This window comes from Dipodomys ordii, unplaced genomic scaffold (genome assembly GCF_000151885.1).
Source record: "Dipodomys ordii isolate 6190 unplaced genomic scaffold, Dord_2.0 Scaffold18, whole genome shotgun sequence".
NCBI lineage: Eukaryota > Metazoa > Chordata > Mammalia > Rodentia > Heteromyidae > Dipodomys > Dipodomys ordii.
The window spans coordinates 16,549,210-16,576,499 of NW_012267234.1; the positions used below are offsets into that span (position 1 = coordinate 16,549,210).

Below are 27,290 nucleotides of genomic sequence, written 5' to 3' on the forward strand. Positions count from 1 at the left end.
AACACACACATATGTGTGCACACACACACAGTATTTAACTCCTGCTGAGATGGCTGGGATCAATAATCTCTCTGTCTTCTAAAGTACTCATTTCTACTGGTCTCTGCTGGAAGTTACAAGCTGTTTTTTTTTTTCCTACATTTTTGCTTTTGTTTTGCCTTAAAAATCTTCCCTAGTTTGGTCTAAAGTGGAAATTTTCCACTGAAGTTACCCGAGGGCCTCTTTATTTTAATTATTGATTTATTTGTGAGACAGCATCTCACCACGTAGCCCAGGCTGGCATCAAACTCGTGATCCTAGGTCCTCTGCCCCTAGCCCCATCTCTTCATCTCCCTGAGCCTCAGTTTCCTCAACAGGAAGTTGGGGCTGCAGTGGCAGTTTAAAAAGAGATGAGATGCTACAGGTCACCAGGGAAATGCAGCCTTTGGAAAGGCTTCCAAGCCTGTACCTGCTCCGGAGGGACACATGGCAGGATGGGTGGCCAATGGCCTGGCAATGCTGGGCCAGGTGACCGAATGTTGCTGAGCCTCAGATCCCTCCCGTGGAAATGGAGCTCCAGTGAGGAGATGTGTGTGAAATCAGTCTCCCTGCGCTCCTTGAAACAGCGGCTCTCATGACAGCACCCTGTTGTGGTCCCCAGTGAAAACCTTCCCGTGCTGTCATGGATCGTAAGCCTGGGAAAGGTGCCGGCCTGGGACTAACCTGACTCTCCTCTTTCAGGTGAAGTTTATTACAGGAGCAAATACCTAAGAAGTGACACCTATAATGCCAATATCGAGGCCAACAGGATCGTGGTGTCGGAGTTTGGAACGATGGCCTACCCAGACCCCTGCAAAAACATCTTTGCCAAGTAACTTCCCATGCAGAACCTGACCACATTGCATGTGTTGTAACATCCTTGATGGCCACAAGCCATCAGTAGTTCCTCTGACAATCCTCTTTAGGGTATATAAAAACTCTATACGAGGGGCTGGGAAGGTGGCTCAGTGGTAGAGCGCTTGCCTTGCATGCTTGAGGCCCTGGGTTCAATTCTTCAGCACCACATAAGCAAAAAACTCTATACGACAGGCCTTTGCCCATAGACATTACATAATTCTTGTTCACTGATCTCTTGAAAGGCAAAGAGCATTTGACAAGTTATTAGACACTGTCCTGGTCAGGGAGCAGTTTGGAATTATCTGTCTAAATTACAAATGTACATTTCCTTCTGTCTAGAGATATACTTACTCATGTCTGAAATGACAAATGCACAAAGTTATTCATGGCTGCATCATTTGTCAGAACAAGAAACTGAACACAACCCAACTATCCATCCACAGAGAAATGATTAAATGAATAGCAGTAAAACTAAACAAGAAAATGTGGTGCTTAAGTAAAAAAGCAATGAGACAGAGCTGGCCTGGAAGCAAGTATAAGGCCCTAAGTCCTTCCCTAGTACCACAAAAAAAAGGAAGGAAGGAAGGAAGGGGAAGGGAAAAGGAAGGAAGGAGAGAAGGAAAGAAAGAAAGGAAGGAAAGAAGGAAGGAAGGAAAGATGAAAAGAAGGAAAAAAGAAAGGAAAGGAAAAAAGAAAGAAAGAAAGAAAAGGAGTGGCAAGGCTTTCTACATGCTGTAAGGAAAGATTTCTTTTTTTTTCTTTTTTTTTTTTTTTTTTTTTTTTGGTTGTGGGTCTTGAACTCTGGGCCTGGGCACTGTCCCTCAGCTCTTTAGCTCAAGGGGAGTGCTCTAACACTTGAGCCACAGGTGCCATTTCCAGTTTTCTGGTGGCTAATTGGAGATAAGAGTCTCACAGATTTTCCTGCCCAGGCTGGCTTTTAACCATGATCCTCAGATCTCAGCCTCCTGAGTAGCTAGGATTACAGGTGTGAGCCACCATCACCTGGCTTAAGATTTCAAAGTTAAGTATGAAGGAAGAAAAAAGCAAGGCCTAGAAAGAGCATGTGATAGGCTATAGTCTGTGTTTAAAAGGCAGAATTTTTTTTTAATCCATTCTAAAGCTTGAACTCAGGGTCTGGGCACTTTTCTTTGGCTTTTTCACTAAAGGCTGGTGCTCTACCACTTGAGCCACAGCTTCACTTTTGACTTCTTGCTGGTTAATTGGAGATAGTCTCATGGACTTTCCTGCCAGGGCTGGCAGGATTTTTAGGAGGTGGGGCTTAATGGAGGAAGTTAGGTCATTGGGTACTTTGCCAACGGTCTCTCTCTGTCCCTGTTTCTGTCTCTCTGTCTCTGTCTCTGTCTTTCTCTGTCTCCATCTCTCTGTCTCTTATTGACATTAGGGTTTTTAACTCAGAGCCTCTTGCTTGCTAGGCAGCTTCACCCCTAGTCTGGAGCCACACCCCTAGTCTCTTTTGCTTGCTCCTTCTCTTCTGATAGGCCTGGTTCTTTTTGCCTCTGGTGGTCTGACCCACAGCTGGGGGTTACAGGCATGTACCACCACACCCTGTTATCTCCTTTTTGATACTCCAGACATGGAGGAATTATGAAAGGGTTCAGTGATAGATTGCCTCTGCTTTTCTAGAGCTGACATCATTTCTCCCTGGCACCTCACCCTAGCCCATGGGTTGGAGCAGGGGAGGGGCCAGCAAGAAAAGGCAGGGGGAGGGAAGGAATTTAAAGCCACAACCTGCAAGAGCATTCTTGCGGTTACACCCTCTGTCAGCAGGGGGAGCACTACTCAACCTCTGGATTCAGTATTTGACATTTGTCCCAGTTAACCCTCTTTGTGTTTTCATGCTTGCTTTGAGTTTGCCTTCTGAGCAAATGCATGATAAGTTATTAAGTCATCACTTCCTGGATAAAGCTGAGATTAGCCGTTTTGCTAGGTTTAGGGAGCCATTACGGATCCCTATATGATTTCCAAAGAGCTTTGTGAATTTCTCAGAAATAACCCACCAGCAACCACTGGGTCTGGTGTTGAAGACCTTTGGAGTTTCGAGAGCCCAGAAGGGACCTGTTGTGGGCCATGTTGCCCTAGCAATCCTTCACAACACTCCATATGGTATTACCTGAGGCTGGGTACTTTTTTTTTTGTCCAGTAGTTGAAGCAAAGTGTTTGAAAACTGGAAGACTAAAGTCATGTAGGGCAGAACTTTCCATCTTGATTAGATATAACCTGCTTTTCTCCCCAGAGCCTTCTCCTACTTGTCCCACACCATCCCTGATTTCACAGACAACTGCCTGATCAACATCATGAAGTGTGGGAAAGATTTCTATGCCACCACAGAGACCAACTACATCAGGAAAATCAACCCACAGACTCTGGAGACCCTGGAAAAGGTATTGGCAAGCCTGTAGCTGGCATCCCTTCCTGACCCAAGAAAGAGGCCCCTGGAGGAAGCTCAGCTTCCCACAGGGCTCTCCCTGGATGGACCCCGCTTGAGGGCATGGGTTGCTGTAGACCAGCACCTTGTATGAAATTTTCAGCTCCCCAGGGCAGGGATTGTATCATTCCCATCCTTGTGGCACAACCATGTGCCACAATAACTGTGTTTTAGTCAATGATGAAATGCATAAACCCTGGCAGTACCATTAGGTTGTATACCTGGCGACAGACATATAAATCCATTCCATAATGTCAATACAACCCGTGTCTTAGTCCCTATCTCCATCATTAGACACGTATGTCTAATGATGGTATGAAGTAGCAGAAATCTCCTGTAACACAGTCATGGAGCCCAGAGGTCTAAAATCAGTGTTAGCAAGAGCCAACCTGTCTTTGAAGGTTCTAAGGGAGAAACATTCTCTTCCAGCTTCTAGGTTGCCAACAATCCTTAGTGATCTCCACCTTGTAGACGAACTCCTCCAATCTCTGCCTCCATCGCCATATGCCATTCTGTGTCATGTGTTTCTTATGTTCAAATTCTCACTTTTTATCAACACACAAATCATCGGATTCCAGCCGACCTCCTGCAGTATGACCCCAACCTAACTGGATGATATCTACCACTTGATTAGCATTGCTATCCCCAGATAAGGTCACATTTGCAAGTGCCAGGGGTAAGGACTTCAACCTGTCTTTTTGGGGAGATAGTTCAACTCCTCATCATCATTGCCCATAGTTCTTAGGCCCAAGGGGGCTCTACCTATACCAACCTGCAGAGGGAGGCATTAGGCCGAGAACTAGGGCACAGAAGTAAACATAGAAGAACCAAGTCAACATTCCGGTAAAAAAAAATCCTTAGACTCTGTTTTCTCCAGTTGCCATTCAGAGCTGTGGCGTCTTCACAGACATGTGAACACCTGCTTTTCTCAGCCTGGAAATCATACCCAGCTCCATTTCAGCCTAGCAAGACAGGCACACTTTCCACAAACGAGGAAGTGCTGGGAAGGGCAGGATGAAGCTAAAGCCCTGCCCAGCTTGACTGGTGTCTGAGCTCTCCTGGGATAGGAAGTGCACAGCTGGCTTCCTCATTCGATGACTGGCCTGTTCAGAGCAGAGGTCATTGTTCAGCTCGTTAGTGGAGTTTGGCTTTGACCCAAGGGCTTTGTAGCCCCTCCTATTCCCAGAACCATACTAGGAGAGAGACCTGGATATCTGTGCCTCTGTAGAATATAAAAGGGGGAATCTAAATGACTTAGTCAGGACACCCTGCAGAAGCTCTCTGCCCAGATGATTGTGGTAAGGCCTCCATTCTGCCTCCATGCTGAGGACACCTACAAGGTCAGGATGCAGGAGGGGAAGGGATGCCATGAACAGGTGGACGCAGACTCACAACAAGCTCTCCTGAAACCTGGCCCCTATAGAATTAGGCTAGCTTATCCCAGTGTGAGGTCACATTCAGTCACAAGAGTAGACAGTCTCTTTAAAGGGAAATCCTGTCTTATTCCCCCATTAGGAGATGTGTGAAAATACCCATCATGTCTCAGAACCTAGATTCAATAAGGTGTGTACAGGGTTTCCACACTTCCCCTTTTGAAGACCAGGTCATATCATATTTTGCAGGTTGATTACCGTAAATATGTAGCTATAAATCTGGCAACAGCACACCCACATTATGATGGGGCTGGAAATGTTCTCAACATGGGCACATCCATTGTGGACAAGGGGAAGACAAAATACGTGATATTTAAGATCCCTGCCTCCGTGCCAGGTAGGTCACTTGGAGGAATCTAAGCACAGTTAGCCAGGGTGCTGCACAGGCCTGATTTTTGTTGGTGATAGTGTGAAACTTCCCCCAGTTGACTGTTGGAAATCTCAGTTTTCCCTAAAGGAGAAAGGAGATTTCTGGGATTCCTTTCCTTATTCTTTAGACTCCAGTTTCTTAATTCATTATTCATCTATCTGTCCACCTATTCATCTATCCACCTACCCACCTATCCATCCATCCACCCATCCATTCATCCACCTGTCCATCCACCTGTCCACGCATCCATCCATCCATCTACCCATCCATTCATCCACCTATCTACCCATCCATCCATCCACCCACCCACCACTCATCCATACAGTCATCCCAATCTATCTATTTTTTCATTTGTCTTTTGCCTAGGCTCCAGTTCATTATTGCATTAATTTAGCCATCATCCACCTGTTTCAGTCCTCTGATAAACCTCTGAATGCCAGGGTTATGCTGTCTACTTTCACTCAGCCCTCAGCCAGGCGCCCAAGGTCCTTCAGGGAATACAGGCCTGCTGAGATAGACTCCAGATCCCTACCCTGTTCTCTGAGCTTTCTGGCCTTCTCCACTTAGGGCTGGGATCTTGGAGCAAAGCCCAGGCCAAGTAGTATGATTGCATGTTCTTGAGGGGGAAGAGGGTGAGGCTCTTGGCTCATGTTTGTCCAGGACCCTCCTAGGAACTGCACCCCACACCCAGGAGAAGAGGCCTCTGAGGACAGCCGTGCAGGACTCTGAGGGTGCTTTAACCTGACCCTCTGGTTTGGGAAACTAGTTTCCATCTGTGATACCACTGGTCCCTCCCGATCCTCCCTCTCCCCCCAGTCCTGTAGAACCTCCTGAGCACACTGCCAGGCTCTGTTGGGAGATATGAGTCCCCAAGGTCAGAAGGTACAATGACTATTATTGTTACATGAAACTCACATTAATTAAGTCAATAAAGATTATGGGTCCATCCCAGAATCCTAGAGTGTCAGACTGGGCATCTTCTAGGCATTTGTGTTCCCCACGTCATATCACTATGAGGCTCAGGAGATTAGGGGACATGAAGTTCACAGGAACCCCCTAGCTTCTGCAAGCAGCTGCCCTTTGACCTCCTGCCCCCTGCTGGTGGCTTCCAGGTATCTATGTTCCATTTCCTACCTCCCAGGCCAGGGTGCTTTTCATCTCTTTGCTCAGGCTCCATTGGCTTTGTGAAGAAAAGAATGAGCCCTCAACCCCACAGCATCCCTCCCACCAGCCAGCCAGCTGTTTACAGTGTGCACAGGTGGCAGAAGAGAGGTGGGGACCTTAGCCGGTAACTCATTGGAAACCAGCCTCAGGCCTGGGTGGGGAGGGAGGCCTTTTGGCCAGGGATGACTCATTCTTGCAGAGGATTGAGAAAACCCAAATCACACCAATCACCCTGTGTGCCAGGTGAGGTACCGGGACTACAGTTAGGATGAGAGTATTCTGTTTCTTCCTCTTCCCTGCCCTCACTCTCTGAGTGTTAGGTTCCCTAGTAATAGAGGAGGAAAGCAACACTAAGAGGCTACATTTTCTTGGCTTAACCCTGTGTCTTTGGCCCCTGTGGTAAACTATTACACCTCAGTTTCCCATCTGAAATGGGCACCTTACAGCCCAAGCTTGATTGTCACAGTATAGGTCACACAGGAAGTCCCTTCCTGGGTATTTATAATGGGTAGTGCTAAGAAAAATACATACTGAATGCAGGTTCCCTGCAAAATACCAGAATGTAAGCCAACCAGTGGAGCCCTGGGAGCTTGGCAGAAATGCAAGTTCCTAGGCCCCATCTCAGCACGTTCCTCGGATGTTCCTTCACACAGTCAACTTTTTCTGTCAAAGGACCAAATAGTACCTATTTAAGGCTTTGAGAACCATCCGGTGTTTTCCACAGAGGTTCACCTGGGTCACTGTACTGGAAGGCAAAAGCAGCCATAGACAATGCAGAGCATGGCCAGGTTCCTGAGGAACTTGTCTTTGCAAAAGTGGGGAGGGGCTTGATTTAGCCCACAGGCTGTGATGAGGACCCTGGACTCAGTCTCCCTGAGTGGAGAACCAGGCTCACCCAGGGCACGGCTGAGCAGGAGGCTCTCCATCTACCTGGTCTCTTGGGTGGCTCTAACTCAGAGGTTCTTTTTAGCAAGACAGTTTGCGGGTGACAGCACTGTGGTCCTAGGGCCCCTACTGGTTAGTGCCTGCTGGATCCCTAAGGTTTGCTTTTCTCCAGAGGAGGACCAGAAGAAGGGGACGAGCCCTTTGAAGCACACAGAGGTGTTCTGCTCCATCCCCTCCCGCTCGCTCCTCTCCCCCAGCTACTACCACAGCTTTGGCCTCACTGACAACTATGTGGTGTTTCTGGAGCAACCTTTCAAGTTGGACATTCTCAAGATGGCAACGGCATACATGCGGGGAGTGAGCTGGGCTTCCTGTATGACCTTCCACGGGGAGGACAAGGTGAGGCCTGGCAGGACTGAGTGGGGCTAGCTGCCCCAGAAGGCAGTCGCATGGCAGTAGGGTGAGAACTAGGTACAGAACAGTCTCCCTGAAAGCCTTCCAGAAAGTTCCAAAGCTGGGCTGGTCCTTTGTAGTGGTTTAGGATGAAGACTAGAGGGCGGAACCTTTGCTCCCCGCCCCCCCTCAATAAGTCATTGGATGCTGACAGTCCTGGGAATAGTGAGCCCCACGCAGGGGCTATGTGGCCTGGGGACATCCAGCAAGGCCATCCCGAGGCCTGGGGGGCAGATGCCATGCCTAGCTAGAGCAGCCCTGGAGGATTAGCAGGGCGGCTGTGAAGCCGACCTTGCTCTGGTGGTGAGGAGACAAGACCCAGAGGGCAAAGTATTTGGGGCTCCATCCCTGGATAGACCTGGCACCCGGAAAATTCTCCCCAACGTGACAATTGGCAGGGAGCAGGGTGTCACCACCTCCCGAGAGTCCCACTCCATGGACTGAGGGGCAGTGCATCCTCTGTGAAGACGGCCTGGAGGCCCCGGGGCCGAGCATCCTTCCTTCCATCCAAGGACGCCATCACAGAAATGCAGCCATAAATGGCTCCCTTCTGCTGGACGCCTTTGCCTGTCTGGCACTTTGGGAGGCAGCTGAGGTCCGAATGGAGAAGCGAGGCTCCAGGGTCATGAGCTAGTGCTGGTGAGGGATGGGTGCTGTTGGTCTCCATGCCATCATGCTGGGTGTCAAAGGGAGAGCTGACCACCAGTGTCTTCTTCCAGACTTACATCCACATCGTTGACCGGAGGACCAGAAGGCCCGTGCCCACCAAGTTCTACACAGACCCCATGGTGGTCTTCCACCACGTCAACGCCCATGAGGAGGACGGCTGCATCTTGTTTGATGTCATCGCCTACCAAGACAGCAGCCTCTACCAGCTCTTCTACTTGGCCAACCTGAACCAGGACTTTGAGGAGAACTCCAGGCTTACCTCGGTGCCCACCCTCCGGAGGTTCGCCGTGCCCCTGCACGTGGACAAGGTAACACCTTCAAAGTTAACATCGGAGCCTGGGTGGGCACTCATGTCACACTTGGCTGAGAGACACTGAAATTCAAAATGAACTTTGTCTATTTGGGGCCTTTGTGCTCTGAACTATCGGGGTTTTTTATATTATTTTTTTCATTGTCCAAAAGTGGTCTATATATGTGCAGCAAGTTTAGAAAACATAGGGTTGTTGTTTTTTTTTAAAAGCCCAGATGATCATGGTGGGTAGATTTGCATCACCTGCTAGCTAGTTCTTTTTCAATCTCTCTCCCTTCATATATACATATTATATATATTATATATAGATAATGTTATATATACATGCATGTCTTAATTTTAATCATGCTATGCATAATATTAACAGCTTTATTGAGATAGGAGTCACATAATATAGAATTTGTTTACCTAGATTGTTTAATTCAGTGGCCTTTTTTTGGCTGGGCTGGGGAGCTTGGTACTGGGCCTTGAACTCAGGGCCCCTGTCTCATTCAGTTTCTTTGCTCTCTACCACTTGAGCCATGCCTCCTTTCCAGATTTTGCTAGTTAATTGGAGATGGAGATGGAGCCTCACAGATTTTTTTTTCTCCCTCCAGGCTGGCTTCACATCTCCAGGTCTTAGCTTCCTGAGTAGCTAGGATTTCAGGTGTGAATCACCAGTCCCCAACTGTGGCCCTTTGATAGGGCCACAGAATTGTGCCTCCATCATCACAATAGATTTTAGAACATTTTCCATTACCCCCCAAAAAATGCCCACCCCTTGACCATCAGCTCCCAAGAGCAGGTGGGGCTCCCGACCTGTGACCCCTGCCACATCCCAGTTCTCACAGGAGTGGAGTCACACAGTGTGCGGCCTCTTGTGTGACTTCTTCCTACATTATGGTGCGCATGCATACTTCATTCCCTTCTATGGCTTAGATGTTCACGCTATTTTACTTACTGGTTTTTGCACCTACAGTATTTATATATCCAAATGTCTCTCCTAATAGTAAATATTCTCTCATAATATTGCTTTACATATTCCCTGCAAAATCTCTGGCAAGGATTTACTCCCTCCACTCACTCAACTCTCTGGTCTTATGCCGTCCCTTCTCACCCTAGATGTGCCCACTAGTGTCAAAGTTGCCTCCATTAAGGCGAGGCTCTAAGCATAAGGAGACTGGCTTCTGGCTGCAGAACTCAGTGACTTCATGACTTAATTGACCTTAATTGAACCCAAATTGAATTCAATTAAGATATGCGGGCTTACATGCTATGCATTTAATTTTCCTTATGTCACCTAATGATCTAAACAATCTAAGGAAGAGATCCCCATATGAGCCCTCATTTTACATGGGAAAAAATTGAGGTTCAGAGAGGTGAAGATACGTGCCAGAGGTCACCAGTTAGTTTTCAAGCTTTGATCCACCCTTGCAGGCCCAAGTCCTGGAAAGAGCTCCAGAGGGGCCACCATGACTAGGGGCAGGGCTCTGGAGGCCTGGGGGCCAACCCCCCAGTAGCCAGGGCTCTGTGGTGCAGGCATTCAGCCATACCCCATCAAGAAATACAGAAACCAGGATATGTCATCCAAGTTTGTCTGCCTCCAAAATCATGGTCCCTCCTCTCTCCAGCATTTCTCCAGTTCTGGACATTTGGAGTTTTCTTTTCATTTTTATGATACTGGGGACTGGACTTAGGGTCTCCAGTTTACTAGGCAAGCACTCTACCACCCGAGCCATGCTTCTAGTCCAGCTCTGGTCATTTGCATCACCCTGCATTGATCTTACTCTGTAGTATCATCTCGGCTTAACATCCATACAGTCTTTCCTGTTTGTGTTCTTCAACTTACTCTTTATTACCTTATGTGAACGTGTGTCATAGCCACACAAACAAGCCCCGCTCCCTACAGATAGAGCAGAGGCCGAGCCAAGGTGCACAGCTCCCGTCTGGGCCACCGCGTGCAAGGCCTCCACTCTGAGGCCTGAAGGGGGCCGAAGGTGCGACTTCGCAGTAGAAAGCATGCTTGACATGCATAGTCCCTGGGCTCGATTCCCCAGAACCCCATTTTTAAAAAAGAAAGGAGCCAAGCCATAATGGCACATACCTGTTACCCCAACACTTAGTAGACTGGGGCAAGAAATGGGCTCCATAGCAAGGTCCATGCCCATGTAGGTTACACATAAACAAACAATCTTTTTTTAAAAAAAGAGAGAACATTTGTAAAGTATCAGTGCTAGAAGTGTTGGGTACCTGAAACTCTCTGCTTGGCCTAAAGAGAGTAGTGCTGAGTACATAGGCTCACTTTTGGCTCCTAACTACTCAGGAGACTGAGATCTGAGGATCCTGGTTCAAAGCCAGCCTGAGCAGGAAAGTTCATGAAACTTTTTATCTGCAATTAGTCACTAAAAAGCAAGGAGAGCACTGGCTCACGTGCTAGAATGAGTGCCAGCCTTGAGCAAAAAAAAAAAAAAACAACTACAGGACAGAAGCCAGGCCCAGAAAGAGCAGCACTGAGGCAAGGGGTGGACGGGGAGGAAGAGGGAAGGAAGGCGGGATAAAAGAAGGAAGGAGGGAGGAAGGGAGGGGCTGGCTCCTTTCCCTTGGGATGTGACCAGGATTATTTAATCCATGAGCTGGGCTCTGTGCCCCTTGCCCAGGACACACTGAGGTGCGGTGCCCTGGACTGTCTCTGGGTTCTGGGAAAAACAGGGTGGCACGAAGCACACAGGGCGTGAATCACAAGGGCGACCTCATCCCAGGGCTGGTGCCCGGAGAGGAACAGAGGAACATACTCCCTCCTGCTGCCCACACACCAGAGATTTTATAACCTTTCATGACGCTCAGGAAATGGTTTGCTTCCTCAGAAGCAAGCCTAGAAGGTTAGCCTGTATGATTTTAAAGGTCACCAGGTAGCTACTTGCTGCTTTGAAATGAGCCAAGAAGAGCAAACCCTACCTTGGATAGCTCTGGCCACGCTGGTTAATTGCTATTTATTGTCCCTTAAAGATGTCTCTTTTACTTTCAAGTCATTCAGCTGCTTGCCTGTGGAAATGGGGAAGTCAGGCAGGTGTCCACAGACACACAGAGGCAGATCGGAGGGCTCCAGGTCCCCCTACACACAGGTCTAGCAGGAAGGCCATGCTGTAGCCCATCTTTTCCCTGGATACACACTGGAATCCCCTGCCCAGCCCCAGGCCCAGGCCAAAGTCAGTGGAACCTGATGGTGGGGGTGGCCAGGCCCGATGTGGGGCCCCGAGCCCCTGGGAGAGTCCAACAGCCAGCCAGGGAAGAGAAGCTCAGGGCCTCGCCGGTTCTTCATCCTCTCAAGCCTGTGTCTCCGTGGCACCATCTCCACCATGGCTTCTCCACCTTCAGCATGCCAGACTTGCTCAGTCTCCTCCTTCTGCTCAAGCCCCGGCTCCACGCAGTGTGGAGGGGGCTCTGTCTTTAGCATCAGGCCACCCTGCATGCAGAAGTCGTGGTTAGGCAATCAAACACTGGGAATGAATGAACGATTAATGAATGAATGAAAGGAAACCATGAAACAAGGTCTCCAGGAGGACACAGGGCTGCCTTTTGCATTTGGACTATATCCAGGGTGAGCAGAGATTTCCAGAGGACAGATGATTAGGCTTAAACCCAGAAGTCGGGCCCTGCTGACTGCCACCCCAGTCCTCTGCAGTTGGTCCAGCTGGGGCCAGAGGAAGGTGGGGTGACAGGGCCCTGGGCACCTTGGCAGTTTCTGTAGGGCGGCATGGGTGTCTAAGGCAGGGCTCAGAGGGAGGAGGAGCAGCAGAGAGGACCGTGGGCATGTACAGACAGCAGGGCCGCTGCCCTGCCCTCCTCCCAACAGGCACCACGGCTGCCTTGAAGGTGGCCTGCAGAGTGTTCAACGTCCACGTGTAAGAGGCTGCTGTGGGGAGAGGCATGCTGGGACTACAGTCCATGTCTTCACTCCTGGGTCAGGACATTTGGGGTCTTGTCTCCAAATGAGGGCATGAGCATAAGTAAAGCTGCCATCTATGGATAGCGCATTATGTGTCAGGCGCTGTGTTAGATAAATACCTGTCTTCTCCCTCCTCTGAGGCCACTGCTCTGGCATTGTCACTTTGGAGGCCCTGAGCTAGCTTCCAAAGCTACCTCCAGCATGGCCCCTGCTTCAGAGAGAGAGAAAGATCACAGAGTCGCAGGCTGGGTCCACCAGAAAGGGTGTCTCCCCACTGCCAGCTCACCCATGTGCTAGGACCTGGGACCCCAGACTACTGTAGGTCTGCCTCCGCCCCCCTAAGGCAGACTCTGCCCCTGGTGTGCCCGCGAGCTGGGCCGGCTGGCTGGGGAGGTTCCATGCAGCCAGGGATGGAGGCTCACATAAGAAATGAGGGGGGCAGGTGACAGAGGCTGGGCCTTGGGACCCCCCCAGGGGTCCTAGACTTCTCAATTCACACTTCTCCTCCCAGACCAGCCTGTGCATTAGAACCCTTGTATTGCTGGAATGTTCTGTCCGTTACAGTAGCTGTCTGGGCTCTAGATGCTTGAGGTGTGGTTGGTGTAGCTGAAGCATCAAATTCTTCCTTGTGCTTCATGTTATTTTAGGTAGTTGGAATAGTCACCCGTGGCTCGTGGTTGCTATACTGGATGGTTGTGTGATTTGGTAGCATAGCAGTGTCTGAGTTAGAGAGATGTGTGTCATAATTTGCTGCCATCTTTGTGCTAGAACTTAGGTCCTGAAAATTTTAGGAATTGACAAGTGCTTTGCTAACTCACATTTCAACTCCCTGAGTTCTTTTTATTCTCTTTCTCTTTTTCCTTCCTTCCTTCTTTCCTTGCTTCCTTCCCTCCCTTCCCTCCCTCCCTTCTCCCTTCCTTCCTTTCCCAATCTCTTTCTTTCTCTCTCTCTCCCTCTTTCTCTCTCCCTCTTTCTTTCTTTCTTTCTCTCTCCCTCTCTTTCTCTTTCTCTCTCTGTCTCTCTCTTATTTGTTTCTATTTTTGCTTTTGTTTTTGTTTTAGCAGTACTAAGGTTTAAACTCAGGACTTTACACTCCCTGGGAAAGTACTCTATCCCTTGAGTCCAGTCTTCAGCCCTTTCTTGCTTTATTTTTCAGATAAGGTATTGTGTTTTTTGTGCACAGCCCACCTCAGACCTCAATCCCTCTACCTACTCCTCCCGCCCGCCTAACTGGGATGGCAGACACGCACCAACACACCCAGCTTATTTTCTGAAATGGGGGTCTTGATGACCGTTTGCCCAAACTGGCCGCTAGCCATAAGCCTTCCAAACTTTGCCTCCTGGGCAGCTAGAATTATAAGCATGAGCCACTGTGCCTGACATTCTCTGTGCTATTTTCTACCTCCACGCCTGAAGGTGAGAGAGAAAGTAGCTTGCCTAACTTTAAACAATTACTCATGGATTTCAGTCAGGATTTGAATTCTGACAGTCACTCACTGCCGGGTGTCAGGCCCTAGACCAGCATGATTTCATTTGGTACTAACCCAAATCCTCAGACCTGGCGGAAGTGACCTACTCTACAGACAGAGAAGCAGACTCAGAGGTCTTGGGCTCTGCTCACAGTCACCCAGAAAGCCATGAAGTCAGGTTCCATACGCATTTCTGAGCTTACTGCTTCCCCTCGGAGCTCTTGATGTAGTCTGGCTAGGCAGTGATTTCTCTCCGAAGCTGAGCACATTGGCTACCAGAAGCAGCTGAATGTGTCCATTACTGCTGTGTGTGGAAAAATTCAGTTTATCCTTCAACCAGTCTGACCAGTTTCAGGCTGCAGCTAGAAGGTGGATCTGGAGACCAACTCCCTGAGAATCGAGGCTGGGACATGCCCAGGGGCCTGTGGCTGTCATGTGCCGGGGAGGCTCTGGGAAGGGCCTCCCACAACTGTGCAGGCAGGGCACTGAGAGTTTCTGTTGTTAAGACACTGCAGGATGCCAGGCTGCTTCATTCAGGCATTTACTTCATTGAACCTTACAGACAGCCTACAAAGCATGCACTCTGCCCTTCGCCAGTGAAGGGACGCTCACTCCCACACTCACTCCCTAGGTGCAGTGAGCTGGGCACTCTGGTATCAGCCTTCATGGAGAAGAGAGGCATAAAGAAGATTACAGCTGGCCAGGCACAGTGGCTCACACCTATAATCCTGGTCATTCTGGAGGTGGAGATAGGAGGATCGTGACTCAAGGCCAGACTAGGCCAAAAGTTCATAAGACCTCCATCTCATGGGCATGGTGCCTGTTTTGCCAGATACATGGGAGGATGATGCAGTAGGAGGATGGTCCAAAGCCAGCCCAGAGCAAAGGTACCAAGACCCTATCAGAAAATAACTAAAAACCAAAGGACTAGGGTCATGGCTCAAGTGGTAAAATGCTTGCCTAGAGAGTAGGAGGGCCTGAGTTCAAACCCCAGTAACAAAAAGAGCAAGAGAGAAAGAGAGGGGAGGGGGAAGGAGGAAAGGGAGAGAGAGGGAGAGAGGGAGGAAAGGAGGTGGAAGATCCATCTTCATAAAGGAGCTGATCAGGGGTTTCCCAGTCAGTTGGTAGAGTGCTAGCCAATGAGCAAAAGCCGCAGTAGGTGTACCAAGCTCAAATTCCCGTCTTGTACCTTAAAAAGGGCGGGGGGATGATTAAAGCTTGGGACAAATGTAGATTCGGACAGGGATATATGAGCTGAGACCTGTAGCATGGAGCAAGCCAACCTCGGGCCTTTGCCCTTGATTCACCTTCTGTCTAAAATGTTCTTGCTTCTGGGCACCAGAATTGCCGTACAAAGGCCTGAGCCCAGCCTTAATTCCCCTGGTCCTCAGTTTCCTCTTCTGTAAATTGAGCTATGAACCAGTTCAACCACCAGGAGGCAGTAAACTTTCCCTCCCCAACCCCAGCCCTCCCACACACACACACCCCCACACACACACCCCGCCCCAAGAAAAGACCCTGTTTAGGCCAAGTTCAAGCCCCACTAATTAAAAAAAACAAATCCTGGGGCTGGGAAGGTGGCTCAGTGGTAGAGCGCTTGCCTTGAATGCATGAGGCCCCGGGTTCGATTCTTCAGCAACACATAAGCAGAAAAAGCCAGAAGTGGTGCTATGGCTCAAAGTGGTAGAGTGCTAGCCTTAAGCTAAAGAGCTAAGGGACAGTGCCTAGGCCCAGAGTTCAAACCCCATGACTGACAAAAAAAAAAAAGAAAGAAAGAAAAAACAAATCCTTTATCATTAAAAGAGGTTGGTTTTGGGGCTGGGAATGTGGCTCAGTGGTAGAGTGCTTGCCTAGCATGCATGAAGCCCTGGGTTCCTCAGTACCACATACACAGAAAAAGCTGGAAGTGGAGCTGTGGCTCACGTGATAGAGCGCTAGCCTTGAGCAAAAGCAGCTCAGGGACAGCACCCAGGCCCTGAGTTCAAGCCCCAGGACTGGCAAAAAAAAAAAAAGAGGTTGGTTTGAACTATAAAAACCATTTGAGAAAATATGGTACATAGAGAAAAATTTAAATGAGACAGAACTATTAATATAGTGATATGCCCCCCCATTTAGCCACTCTTGCTTTCTACAGTTTCAGCAATCCACCACCAATTGTGGTCCAAAAATATTTGATGATAAATGCCAAAACAATTCCTCTGCTTTAAATTTCCTACTGTTCTGAGTGATGTGAAGCCTGGCCTTTCCCAGCATTTCCGTTCTGTGTGCACTACCCGTCTGTTAGCCATCTCATAGCTGTCTCTTATTGAAGCTATACTGTGCCTCTCCGTGCCTATACACAGGATTCAGAGCTGTCTGTACTTTAGATACCTAGAAGGTATCCCCCAACCCTAAGAGAGGTACTGTGTGAGAATGAAGAGGTCACTCTCAACACAAGCAGCTCACACTCAGCCAGGCACTCCTGTAACACATTGCTGGGGGTGTTTGAGTTTCATGTTCATAGTAACAGGAAGAGGCACCTACCATTGCGATCCTCATTAGACACGGAAGGAACTACAACAGGCTGACTTGCTCCAAGTCCCGTGATTAGTACTGGGGGTGTGGGACAGGAAATAGTCCTCGTTCAACACATAGTTCATCCTTCCCCCTCCCCTTGGGGAAAAGCCATGACTGTGAGATACTGAACAGAGCAAAGTCTCATTGACACTTAAGGCTAAAGTCTGCCCCCGTAAGCTGTTTTTCCTCCCAAATATGCTTTATCTCATGTTTGTTTCAGCAGTGATATACACATACACATATAGTATATGTACATATATGTGTATATAGCTATGCACACATACTCATGGGGAAAAGCCTGAACACAGAGAGAAGTACAGAAAAGGATGCAAGGGTCCATCTTCACCGCCGGCTGTATCATTAATAGTTGGTGAATACCTCCCAGACTCCTTTCGATGTAATTCTTTTGTTCATGTGGTTGAGCTAAGATGCATGTACAATTTATTCTGATGCTTTATTCAGTTTTATATCATAACCATCTCTGATGTTACTGTCCACTCTTTATAAACACCTTTTAATGGCTGCTGCTGGCTTCTCTAGGTGAGTCACCCAATGTTTAAAAAGTGAGAACTTGCTCTCCTGAGCACATTCATTTTCCCTGGGAGGGACAGAGCAGCTCGGAGGAAGAGTCCAGGTCTAGGTGCCCTGGCTCCACCGCCCACCAGGACGTGACCTTCCAGTAGTCACCTTAATTTGCCAGTCCTCGTAGCTTTAGCTGAGAATAAGAATACCACCAATAAAATAGCTGCTTCCTCTGGCTAATGGAAAGCCAAGCAAGATGATGTCTGCTAATGCATTTTAAATGCAGCGCAGGCTTCCTACAAATAAGGTTTTCCTTTTCTTTCTTTCTTCCTTTCTCTTTCTTTCTTTTTTTAAAAAACTGATTCTTTGCAGAATGCTGAAGTGGGCTCAAATTTAATCAGAGCAACATCTACACGAGCGACCGCCATGAAGGAAAAAGACGATCATGTCTACTGCCAGCCGGAATTGCTTTATGAAGGTACAGTGGCCCTCTCTCCCTTCACTGAGGTCCCAAGGGATTTAAAGGAGACCCCCCCTCAAGGCCTCTCCATAACCCTCCTCCATGCATGGACAGGGGGCTCTCGGAACCCCAAGGAAAAGCACTTGGGGACCTCTCTCTTTCTGGTAGCTCCTAATATCTCTCTGCTCCTTGGCCCACATGACCCTTACAGATGTCATCTGCTAATGGCTGTGAACTGCTGTGAGAGCTTCCTGTTCTATCTCTACATAGCCCAATGTCCTTGGCCTTATTCTACAGAGTGGAAAAGTAGGGGTGGGGAGGCGGGAGGATGCTGGCTTCCATGCAGAGTGGCCCCTCCCCCCAACAGAAGCCAGGCCCATGGGAGGGACTGCGCAGCCTGGGCTCTGCAGACTTTGGGGCCGGATAGTTTCCTGTCCTGAGCACTGGAGGGTGCTCAGGAAGCACCCAGTCCTCCTGCCCTGAGTGGGGGCCAGAACCAGCGTCACTGCACTGGAGCGGAAATGTCCCTAGGCCTCGCTGCTGTCCCATGGGGGCTGCGTTTCTGAGCGCAACGTATCAGCCACACAGCATAGTCGGGCATAACATAAAAACTGTCAAAAAGGAAATGATAAGAATGAATAATTGAAGCCGGGAACTTCATGCCTGTCATCCTAGCTACTCAGAAGGCTAAGATCTGAGGATCAAGGTTCAAAGCCAGCCCGGGCAGGAAAGTCCGTGAGACTCTTATCTCCAATAAACCACCAAAAAACCGGAAGTGGCACTGTGGCTCAAGTGGTAGAGCGCTCGCCTTGAGCTGAAGAGCTAAGGAACAGCGCCCAGGCCCAGAGTTCAAGCCCCAGGACTGACGAAAAGAAAAGGAAAAAGCATGAATAATTGAATAGAGAGGTGAACATGATTGAATATATACATGTTTGGAAATGTCACAATGAAGTAATATACCTCAATAAATAAATCTGGACTAGATGGGTTTTAGAAGTACAGAGTGAGCCAGCATGGTGGTGTACACCTATAATTCTAGCACTGAAGCAGGAAGATTTTGGGTTCTAGGCCAGCCTGGAATACGTAGTGAAACCATGTCTTGATAACCGCAAAAGAAATACAGTGTAGACAGAATGCCCTTACGCAGGGCTTTCTCACTGGGGAGTCACATGTGGATTGCTTTTGTCTTTGAGACAGGGACTTGCTGCTTGCTCAGGCCGGCCTTGTGTTCATGGGCTTGAGTGGCTGTATAGCCTCATAGAGGTGATGGGAAGCTTGGTTTGGCTTGGCTTTTGCAGTGCTGGAACTTGAACTCAGGGCCTCATGTGTGCTAGATGGGCACTCCTCGATCACACATGCCCCAGGGTATGGATTAAACCAAGCATCCACCATGTTGCTGCCCTGGGCCAGGCTCCGATGTCCCAAAGGACACCAGTCCTGGGGACTCTGCCAGGACAACCTCAAGTTTGCTGGGAAACATCTACCTCTGTTAGTGGCATCTCATCCGCTGACCAATTCTGGTGGGGGCAGGGCGGGGTGGGGGGGAGGGGTTCAAGTATGTGTGAGTCTTTAGAAGTAAAGGTATAGATCTCAATTCCAGGCCTGCCTTAAAACTAATGGACTCCTCTTCTTTTTCATTCTGTGTGTGTGTGTCTGTCTGTCTGTCTGTCTGTCTGTGTTAGAGGAAGTGCTCTACCACTGAGCTTCACCCCTAGCCTGCATCTTCTCTCAGTGTGAGCAGTCTGCCTTCCTCCTGATGTTCACCTGGACCAGTTCCCAGTTTCTCCTAGAACTCCTTCCTGTCCCAGTCATCTATTTCCTGCCCTTCCCCCCACCCCACCGCTAGCTTGAGCCCAACAACCACTATACCTTGGGGTCTCTTAGGAAGAGACCTCTTTTCTTGGACATTGTCTCTTTGCCAAGAATTGGTTCTGGCTACTGGAATATGTCATGAGACAGACAAGTAGTTTGACTTCAGTACTCAGACTCAGAAATTCCCCTAGATACCACAGGCATATGCAAATGTGAACATATTTGCATGCAAAAGTGCATTCATTTTTCAGTGATGAAAGTAACAAGCTTAATGCAAGTTTTGTGTCATAAGAAACCTAGATTCTATAATATAAAAACGATGCAGCAGTTTTCAGTCCAGCAGGGCCGCTGAACTCTTTTCTCCATTTATAACAATATGGAGATAATTATAACCTGAGCTTTTAATATGTCACCTTAGGTATTGGCACTCGCCTAGGTTTTTTCAAAATCCTTTGTAAGCATTATTTTACCATAATGCTATCTTATAGTAAAATTCATCAAATGCATTCATAGTCCCCATTGATATTCCTTCCTTCACATCTCCACATGCATGTGTGTGTGTGTGTGTGTGTGTGTGTGTGTGTGTGTGTGTGTGTGCATGCACGCTCCTTTTTTAAAAGAGCTTTTTAAAAAATTGCAGTAGCCTCTGATTTTAGTCTTGCAATTCTGTTTGATTTCTATCTGGGATAATTACAGATGTTTATATAGTTAAAAACCCAGGACTATAGCACCTTGCTTCTGAACCTTCTAACAGAGCCAAGGTCATTATCAGAGGGCCCCTCCCCTGTCTTTGACCCCCTTTGATGCAATATGGGCTGAATGAAGGTCAGGAGACCCTGCTAGGGCCCATTTCCATGGAATGGAGGCCCAGCCAGGTGTGAAGCCAGGTACCTTTCTCACCTTTGTGTGTGTGTGTGTGTGTGTGTGTGTGTGTGTGTGTGTATGTGTGTCCGGTCGTGGGGCCTGAACTCTGGGCCTGGGCGCTGTCCCTCAGCTGTTCAGCTCAAGGCTAGCGCTCTACCACTTGAGCCACAGCACCACGTCCGGCTTTTTTCTTTTTGCTTATGTGGTGCTGAGGAATTAAACCCAGGGCCTCATGCATGCAAGGCAAGCGCTCTACCGCTGAGCCACCTTCCCAGACCAACCTTTCTCATCTTGGTGATAGGGCTTCATCCTTTCTCATTTCTCTCCAGGCCTGGAGCTCCCTCAGATCAATTACGCTCACAATGGAAAGCCATACCGGTATATCTATGCTGCTGAGGTTCAGTGGAGTCCAATCCCAACCAAGGTATGGAGCCCTGTGCTTATAGATGGCTCACTCCACAACAATATCTTTTCTGTCTGGAAAACTGAATTCTCACCTTTTGATACTGGTGGACTTGATCCAAAAGGAGTGCACAGGAGGAGGGCAATTTGGGTGTGCATCTGACACAATGGTGAGCCATCTAAGAGAGGGAGGTGAAGCCCATGGAGAAGACCTGATTGGAGTTCACACATGCATTTCTTCATTTCTGATTAATTTATTGGGTACCAACTGTGTGCCACACTGAGTTGGCACCAAGGATATACAAGTTGCCATGAGGAATCCCAGTTCTGCCTTCCAGAGACTACCACACTCTGGAGCAGTGTGCTGTAGAGGATGGATTTGGTTTTCAAGCTCCTCCAGGTCAATACTTGCTATGTCTCAGTGGGGCGTGAGGTGCGCTACAGTGCTGGCTTTTCCCTAACATCTGCATTTTCAAATAAATCCTCATGTGAAAAATGCGAACTAGGCAGAAATGTAGAAGGCTCCCACCTACGCATGCACACACCCCAAGCCGCTCCCCACTAATCCTACACCCCAAGGGAAAAGGACCAGGAGAGCTTTAGAGAGGCCTGAGGACTTGCACTGGGGGCGGGGGTGGTGATGGTGCTGAGGGACCAAACCAGGACCTGGTGCATTCTAGACGAGGGCTGTACCTCTGAACCACCTCCCCCAGACAGGCTTTCACTTTTTAGAGCAACGAAGGCTTTGTCTTCTGCTTGAATAGCTGGTATTAAAACCACAGTCAGTCAACAGGAAACATTGCAGTGTAGCGGCAAATGGCAGCTGAGTTCAGGCTTTTCCTGAAACTCGGTGTGCAGTCTCAGCTCTGTAGTTTTGTGTCGGAAGTAGAAGGAAGTCACTGTTGTTCTGTGTGTGACTGAGCTGATCAGAGGCAGATATCATTTGGGGCTGACATCAAAAGACTGAGTTTGGCATCTTCACCCCTCTGTGGCCTTCATGCCTTCCTTTTCTCAGACAAGTGATCGCATGCTTCTCTTCTCTGGATGCACAGATACTAAAATATGACATTCGCACAAAGTCCTCCTTAAAATGGGGCGAGGAGAGCTGCTGGCCCGCGGAACCCCTGTTTGTGCCCACGCCAGGTGCCAAGGACGAGGATGACGGTAAGACTCTGCTCCCTGCTCCTGACCCCCCCCTCTCCCCCCAACATGGGCCTTGTTGGTGGGCACTGCACAGCTGGGGGCACCGGCTATGGAGTCCGGGTGTGTCCGAGTCAAGGCTGCCCGTTAGGAGATTCCAAGACCACTCTGACATCAGTAGCAAGTCTGAGGGTCTGCGGTACCACCTCAGGTTCTACGGCTGGGAGGACTCACAGAGCTCCTGGGAAGCCATTACAATGAAGGCAAAGGCTGGTTGCAGTAGAATGATACAGATGCAAATCAGCAGTAGGAAGAAAGCCCTCAGGGCAGGGTCCAGGAGAGACCAGGCCTGGAGCCCAGCCACCCTTTTCTGAATGGCATCGTAGGTAGTGCTAACAAGGGACTTCTAGCCAAAGATGCCCACCCAGAGCCTCAGATCCAAGGATTTTACTGAGGCTTGGTCGTGAGGACCTGGGTGGCCTTCAGTCTTCAACCTCCCCCACAGAGGTTGAGCTGAGACCATGTATGTGGCCCATGACTCCCCCATAAGGCCCAGTGGAGGCTGGACTATCTGACATGGCCGGAAGCCTCCAGTGAACCAAAGCCTCTTGGGTAGGACCTCCAGAAGATTAGAGGGGACGCCCCAGTACAAGGGCGAGGCCTGTCTTTCATCAAGGCTAAATTCTTTTCTGCACAAAGACCCTTTTCAGTGTCACTTCTCCCACTCGGTGCCACCAAACTCTCACCCAATGTCGAGGCTCCATTTTTAAATCTGGTGCAATGGCTGGCTTCAGACTTCTAACCAACTCACTTCTAAGTGTGTACACATCTCATGGAAGCCCCTAGAAATGCTGTGGGTTTCTACATTGTCCTTTGGCCTCAGAAATACCCTGCCCGCAGCCCAGGGGATGCCAAGGCAGCTAACAAGAACCATGGGTGGAGACGCAGCCCTGCCAAGCCACCCATGGGGTTGTCCACACCTGCAGCAGAGGCAGGGCTGCCCCTCGGAGCCTGCCAGCTTCTTCCCTCAGCTGGGAAGGAGTGGTTTTCCACCTGGCCTGTCTTCCTGCTGACTGTGGCCTGGCATGCTGGCTGGTGTCACTGCCATCTCCATGGCGGGCGGGGGTGGGGGGGCATTGGCATAAATCCCTGCGGAGGCTGGGCAGGGACTTCCCGTACATTCTCTCCATGAAGAGGAAGTGTGACCCTTGTCTTGGCAAGGGAAGGCTGGTGGTGAGAGATCCTGCCAAGGTCACACAGCCCGTAGGTACAGAGGTGGGATTTGAACACGGGCCAGTCTGACTTCAGCTGTGCTCAAGCACACTAGGAGCCAGGAGCCTAGGGAAGGAATCTCAGCCATTTGTTCTGAACATGCATACACGATGTCATTAACCCTCTGCCTGTCTCGAGAATGAGCACCGAGCACTGAGAGCACTCTCATCTCACAGAGGGAAAGCTGGGCTCCCGTGTTGCTGCAGATGGAACAGGTGGATTGGACTCACTCGCATGCCACGTGGTGGGCTGGGAGTGTGACACAACTGGTCGAGCCCCGGCCTGCAAGCTCGACAGCCTGAGCGCAAACCCCAATACTACCCCAAAAAACAATCAAGTGCCGCGTAGCTCACAAAGAATTCAGCTAAAGGACCGGGATTGTCCTGAGGGCATGCCCAGGCTGATTATCATCGAGTAGGAAAATCTTCAGTACATGTGACAATTGTGAGGCACTTACAATTTATGAGTCCACCCTGCAGATCCTCCTCACTGGGCAGAGATAGAGACTGAGGTTCAAAGAGGCACAGGGAAGGGTACAGCCAGGGCTTGATCCAGATCTTCTGACCCCTAGTTCCCTCACACAATTATCACATTCTCCTATCTCTTGCGCAAATTAGACCCATGAGTTCAGAGGGAACAAGGATACATGGCTATTCTTTTTTTTTTTTTTTTTGGTCAGTCCTGCGGCTTGAACTCAGGGCCTGAGCACTGTCCCTGAGCTTCTTTTGCTAATGCTCTACCACTTGAGCCACAGCACCACTTGCGACTTTTTTTTTGGTAATTTTCCTGCTCAGGTTGGCTTTGAACCATGATCCTCAGATCTCAGCTTCCTGAGGAGGTAGGATGACAGGCGTGAGCCACTGTATTCTTATGAAGATTCTGTTTGTAGAGCTGAGGGTCTTGGGCTCCATTCCCACAAGAAGGAAGGAAGGAAGGAAAAAGGAGAGGGAGTGAGGGAGGGAAGGGAGGAAAGAAGAAAGAAGAGAGAAGAGGCCGGGCGTCAGTGGCTCACGCCTGTAATACTAACTACTCAGGAGGCTGAGATCTGAGGATTGTGGTTCAAAGCCACACTGGGCAGAAAAGTGTGTGAGACTCTTATCTCCAATAAACCACCAGAAAACTGGAAGTGGCACTGTGGATCAAGTGGTAGAAGGCTTGCCTTGAGCTGAAGAGCTGAGAGACAGCACCCAGGCCGAGTTCAAGCCCCACAACCAACCAAAAAAAAGGGAGGCGGGGAGAAAGGAAAAGACTAAAGTATCTCTTTTTGTTTCCCAAAGGAGTTATCTTATCAGCCATTGTTTCCACTGATCCCCAAAAGCCTCCTTTTCTGCTTATCCTGGATGCCAAAAGTTTTACGGAATTGGCTCGCGCCTCTGTTGCTGTGGAGATGCACCTGGACCTCCATGGCTTGTTTGTCCCGGATACAGACTGGGACACAAGACATCAGTCCCCTTCCAAGGCACAGCAGGACACGGCTGCAGACCACCACGCAGCCTCCCAGGCCTGAGGAGCCGGCTGGGCTCAGGCCCTGGGAGAAGAGCATCAGGGTAACGATGCCCAGCTCTGCTGACTGACTGTGCATTTCATTTTGTGATTCTTCTTCCCTCGGGCGCTGTGAGGAGCCCATGGTGAGAAGCCAGCTGCTTCCTGTGTTTCAGTTTGGCTGTAGAAACCAAAAAACAGCTAAAGCTTCAAATTCTACATCTTCCGGGCTAGATCTAGCACTTCTATGAAAGTCCCTTTCCTTTAAAGACGACGCGTCTGAAATGGTGTTAAATCATCTTACCTCTGTTCTTAGAATAAGCATCCACAGACATCAGAGACAAGACATATAAATATTTCCCCCTGCTCCTCTTTGCTGCTCTCCTCTCTGCTCTAATGGACTAAACCATGGGTGTGGCATTGTAGCTTTCTCAGCCTGCCCTCCCTGTTCGTAAGTTATGTGGTCAGGAAGGCAGGCTGCTTTGTGGTCATTCCCTGCAAGACACAGCGTAACAGAAAAGAATAAAAACTTTCAAGTCTGTCCAGACCTTCTTTTATTTTTACGTGGCTTCATTCTCTGAAGTTCTAAGGTCGTCAAGGAGGAGCTGCAGGACTTGATGGGTCTGTGGCCAGCACAGCGTTCTGCTGCGTGGTCAGACCGCTGTGGGGCTCTCCCTTTTCAAGAGGAGTGACCGTGCTGGGTATTAGCTTGATGAGCTGTGGCACAAATGTCAGAATCAGGGATTGAGGACCACAACCAGAGCTGGCATGAAGAAGTTTTGCCTGCTCCCAAAAGCCAGACCAGTTAGCTACTTCTGTGTCTGATAGGAAGGGACATTCCTCCAGCTGTATATGGGGCCAAGATGGACCAGGTGTGGGAGCAGAGTAGAAGGAGATGGTGGGTCTCAGAGCAAGGTGGAAATACGGGAGATTAGGAACAGGCCATGTGGGGTCCTACTTTATAACCGGGACCCCCACAGACATCTGAGTCTCATCCAAAAGTCTAGTAGGTACCTAGAGCATGAGCTCAATAAGCCAAAGCAGACTGAATAATTCCCAATCATAAAACCCATGTCATGGGACGGAGGCAGCCAGGGTCCAAGCTCTGACGCCACCTGTTCTCCTCCCCCACTTACTGAGTCTGAATTCCATTTAGTCATCAGGAAAGATTCAGTGTCTCAAGGATGGGAAGTGAAGGAGACTAAGTGGGGAGAGAAGGGGAGAGATGGCCAGGATGACCTTGACTTTTGCCCTGTAACTACCATCAAACCATACTTGCCTTCCACTAAAATGTAGATTCCATTAGACCAGAAAGTTAGTTTTGTTGTGGTTACTCTTGTTTGTTTGTGCCAATACTGGGGCTTGAACTCAGGACCCTGTACTCACCCTTAGCTTTTGTGCTCAAGGATGGTACTCTATCACTTGAACCACACCTCCACGTCTGGATTTTTGGTGATTCATTGGAGATAAGAGTCTCAAATACTTTTCTACCTGGCCTGGCTTCGAACTGTGATCCTCAGGTCTCAGCCTTCTGAGTATTCAGGATTATAGGCATCAGCCAACAGCAAACAGGCTTAGTTGTTTTACAATTGGAATTGCTAAGATAATTCTGTGACCAACAATCCAGGAAACTCTAAAGTCAACATTACCCAGTTTTCCCTAGTAGTGACATTCTGAAAAACTATAGTGTATGACATCAAGAAGGATTTGACGCTGGAGACACCATCCATCAATTATATTCAGAGTTCCCCTTTTACTTGTACACACATTGTGTGTGTATAGTTATAGACGATGTGATCACTTGTATCAAAGTGATAGGTGCCTGTATTCATGGCCTGTCAAGATACTGAGTCCCTCCCGTTGTTTTCTTATAACCACACCTACCTTCCACTAACCCCCTCTCATCCCTAATCTCTGTGAAGCACCACTGGTAAAATATCATTTTGCACGTGTTAGATAAATGGGTTTACACTGTGTTAGCCTTTTAGGATTGCGTTTTCTCATATAGAAGAATTCTTTTCACATTCCCCCAGTTGTGTGCTCTTTTATCCTCAGTATCTGTAATACAGGCACTCAAATAATTGTTGAATGAATGCGTTCTCTCCAGCAAGCAGATTTAACTGCTCAGTTCCTCACTGAACGTCTCCTAGGAGCTGAATCCACAGAGAACCCAGTGACCCTCCGGCCTGGCCCTGAGCTCCCTCTTCCTTCTCTGCCGCCCTCACAAACCCTTTCATCAGCATCCCCACCTCACGCTCAGTGTATAGTCAACAAAAACCCACACCATGGTGGTACAAACAAAGACCAGTTACTCTTCCTGTGGGACTCTTTGCAACTCCAGCCTTGAGAAGCTGGATTGAGGGAAATATCAACCCTAATGGAGGCCTAAAAGAACATGGTGGAGGCCTGCCATTGGTGGTTGGAATGGAAGAGAACTGACAAATGTGGAGGTCACTCACACACCCATTATCTACTCTAAATATTTGAGGGGAGGGTGGAATGCCAGGGTGCCTCCCACCTCTTTTCTAAGCAAGCGTGATTGCCAAACCAAACCCAGAACTACTTGTGAAGATGGGTGCAGTACTGCAGGGAAGAAAATTATGTCCGTGCTTTCTTTACCTTAAGATGACAGATAGAATGCCAGACTGATGAGGGAGACTGGCAATACTAAGTCTTGTATTCTCAATTTCAAAATCAGAAAGGTCTCAGCCAACTGTTCAATTCGTCTGGGTCCTGGATTCCATTCCATTTTGTACATATACAGACAATCCAGAGTAAGA

The 27,290-nt window shown here is 48.9% G+C and overlaps 1 protein-coding gene across 1 annotated transcript in view; it reads left to right on the plus strand.

Moving 5' to 3' along the window:
* The window catches only part of Bco1 (beta-carotene oxygenase 1), a 29,776-nt gene extending 4,725 nt beyond the window's left edge, over window positions 1-25,051 (plus strand). The window contains exons 3-11 of the mRNA XM_013012777.1: window positions 721-850; window positions 3,131-3,278; window positions 4,945-5,092; window positions 7,347-7,573; window positions 8,347-8,604; window positions 17,451-17,556; window positions 20,544-20,638; window positions 21,669-21,780; window positions 24,306-25,051. Coding sequence (XP_012868231.1) covers window positions 721-850; window positions 3,131-3,278; window positions 4,945-5,092; window positions 7,347-7,573; window positions 8,347-8,604; window positions 17,451-17,556; window positions 20,544-20,638; window positions 21,669-21,780; window positions 24,306-24,535 — 1,454 coding nt within the window. The 3' untranslated portion in view covers window positions 24,536-25,051. The remainder of the gene's footprint in view (window positions 1-720; window positions 851-3,130; window positions 3,279-4,944; window positions 5,093-7,346; window positions 7,574-8,346; window positions 8,605-17,450; window positions 17,557-20,543; window positions 20,639-21,668; window positions 21,781-24,305) is intronic.
* Window positions 25,052-27,290: the final 2,239 nt, after the last annotated feature.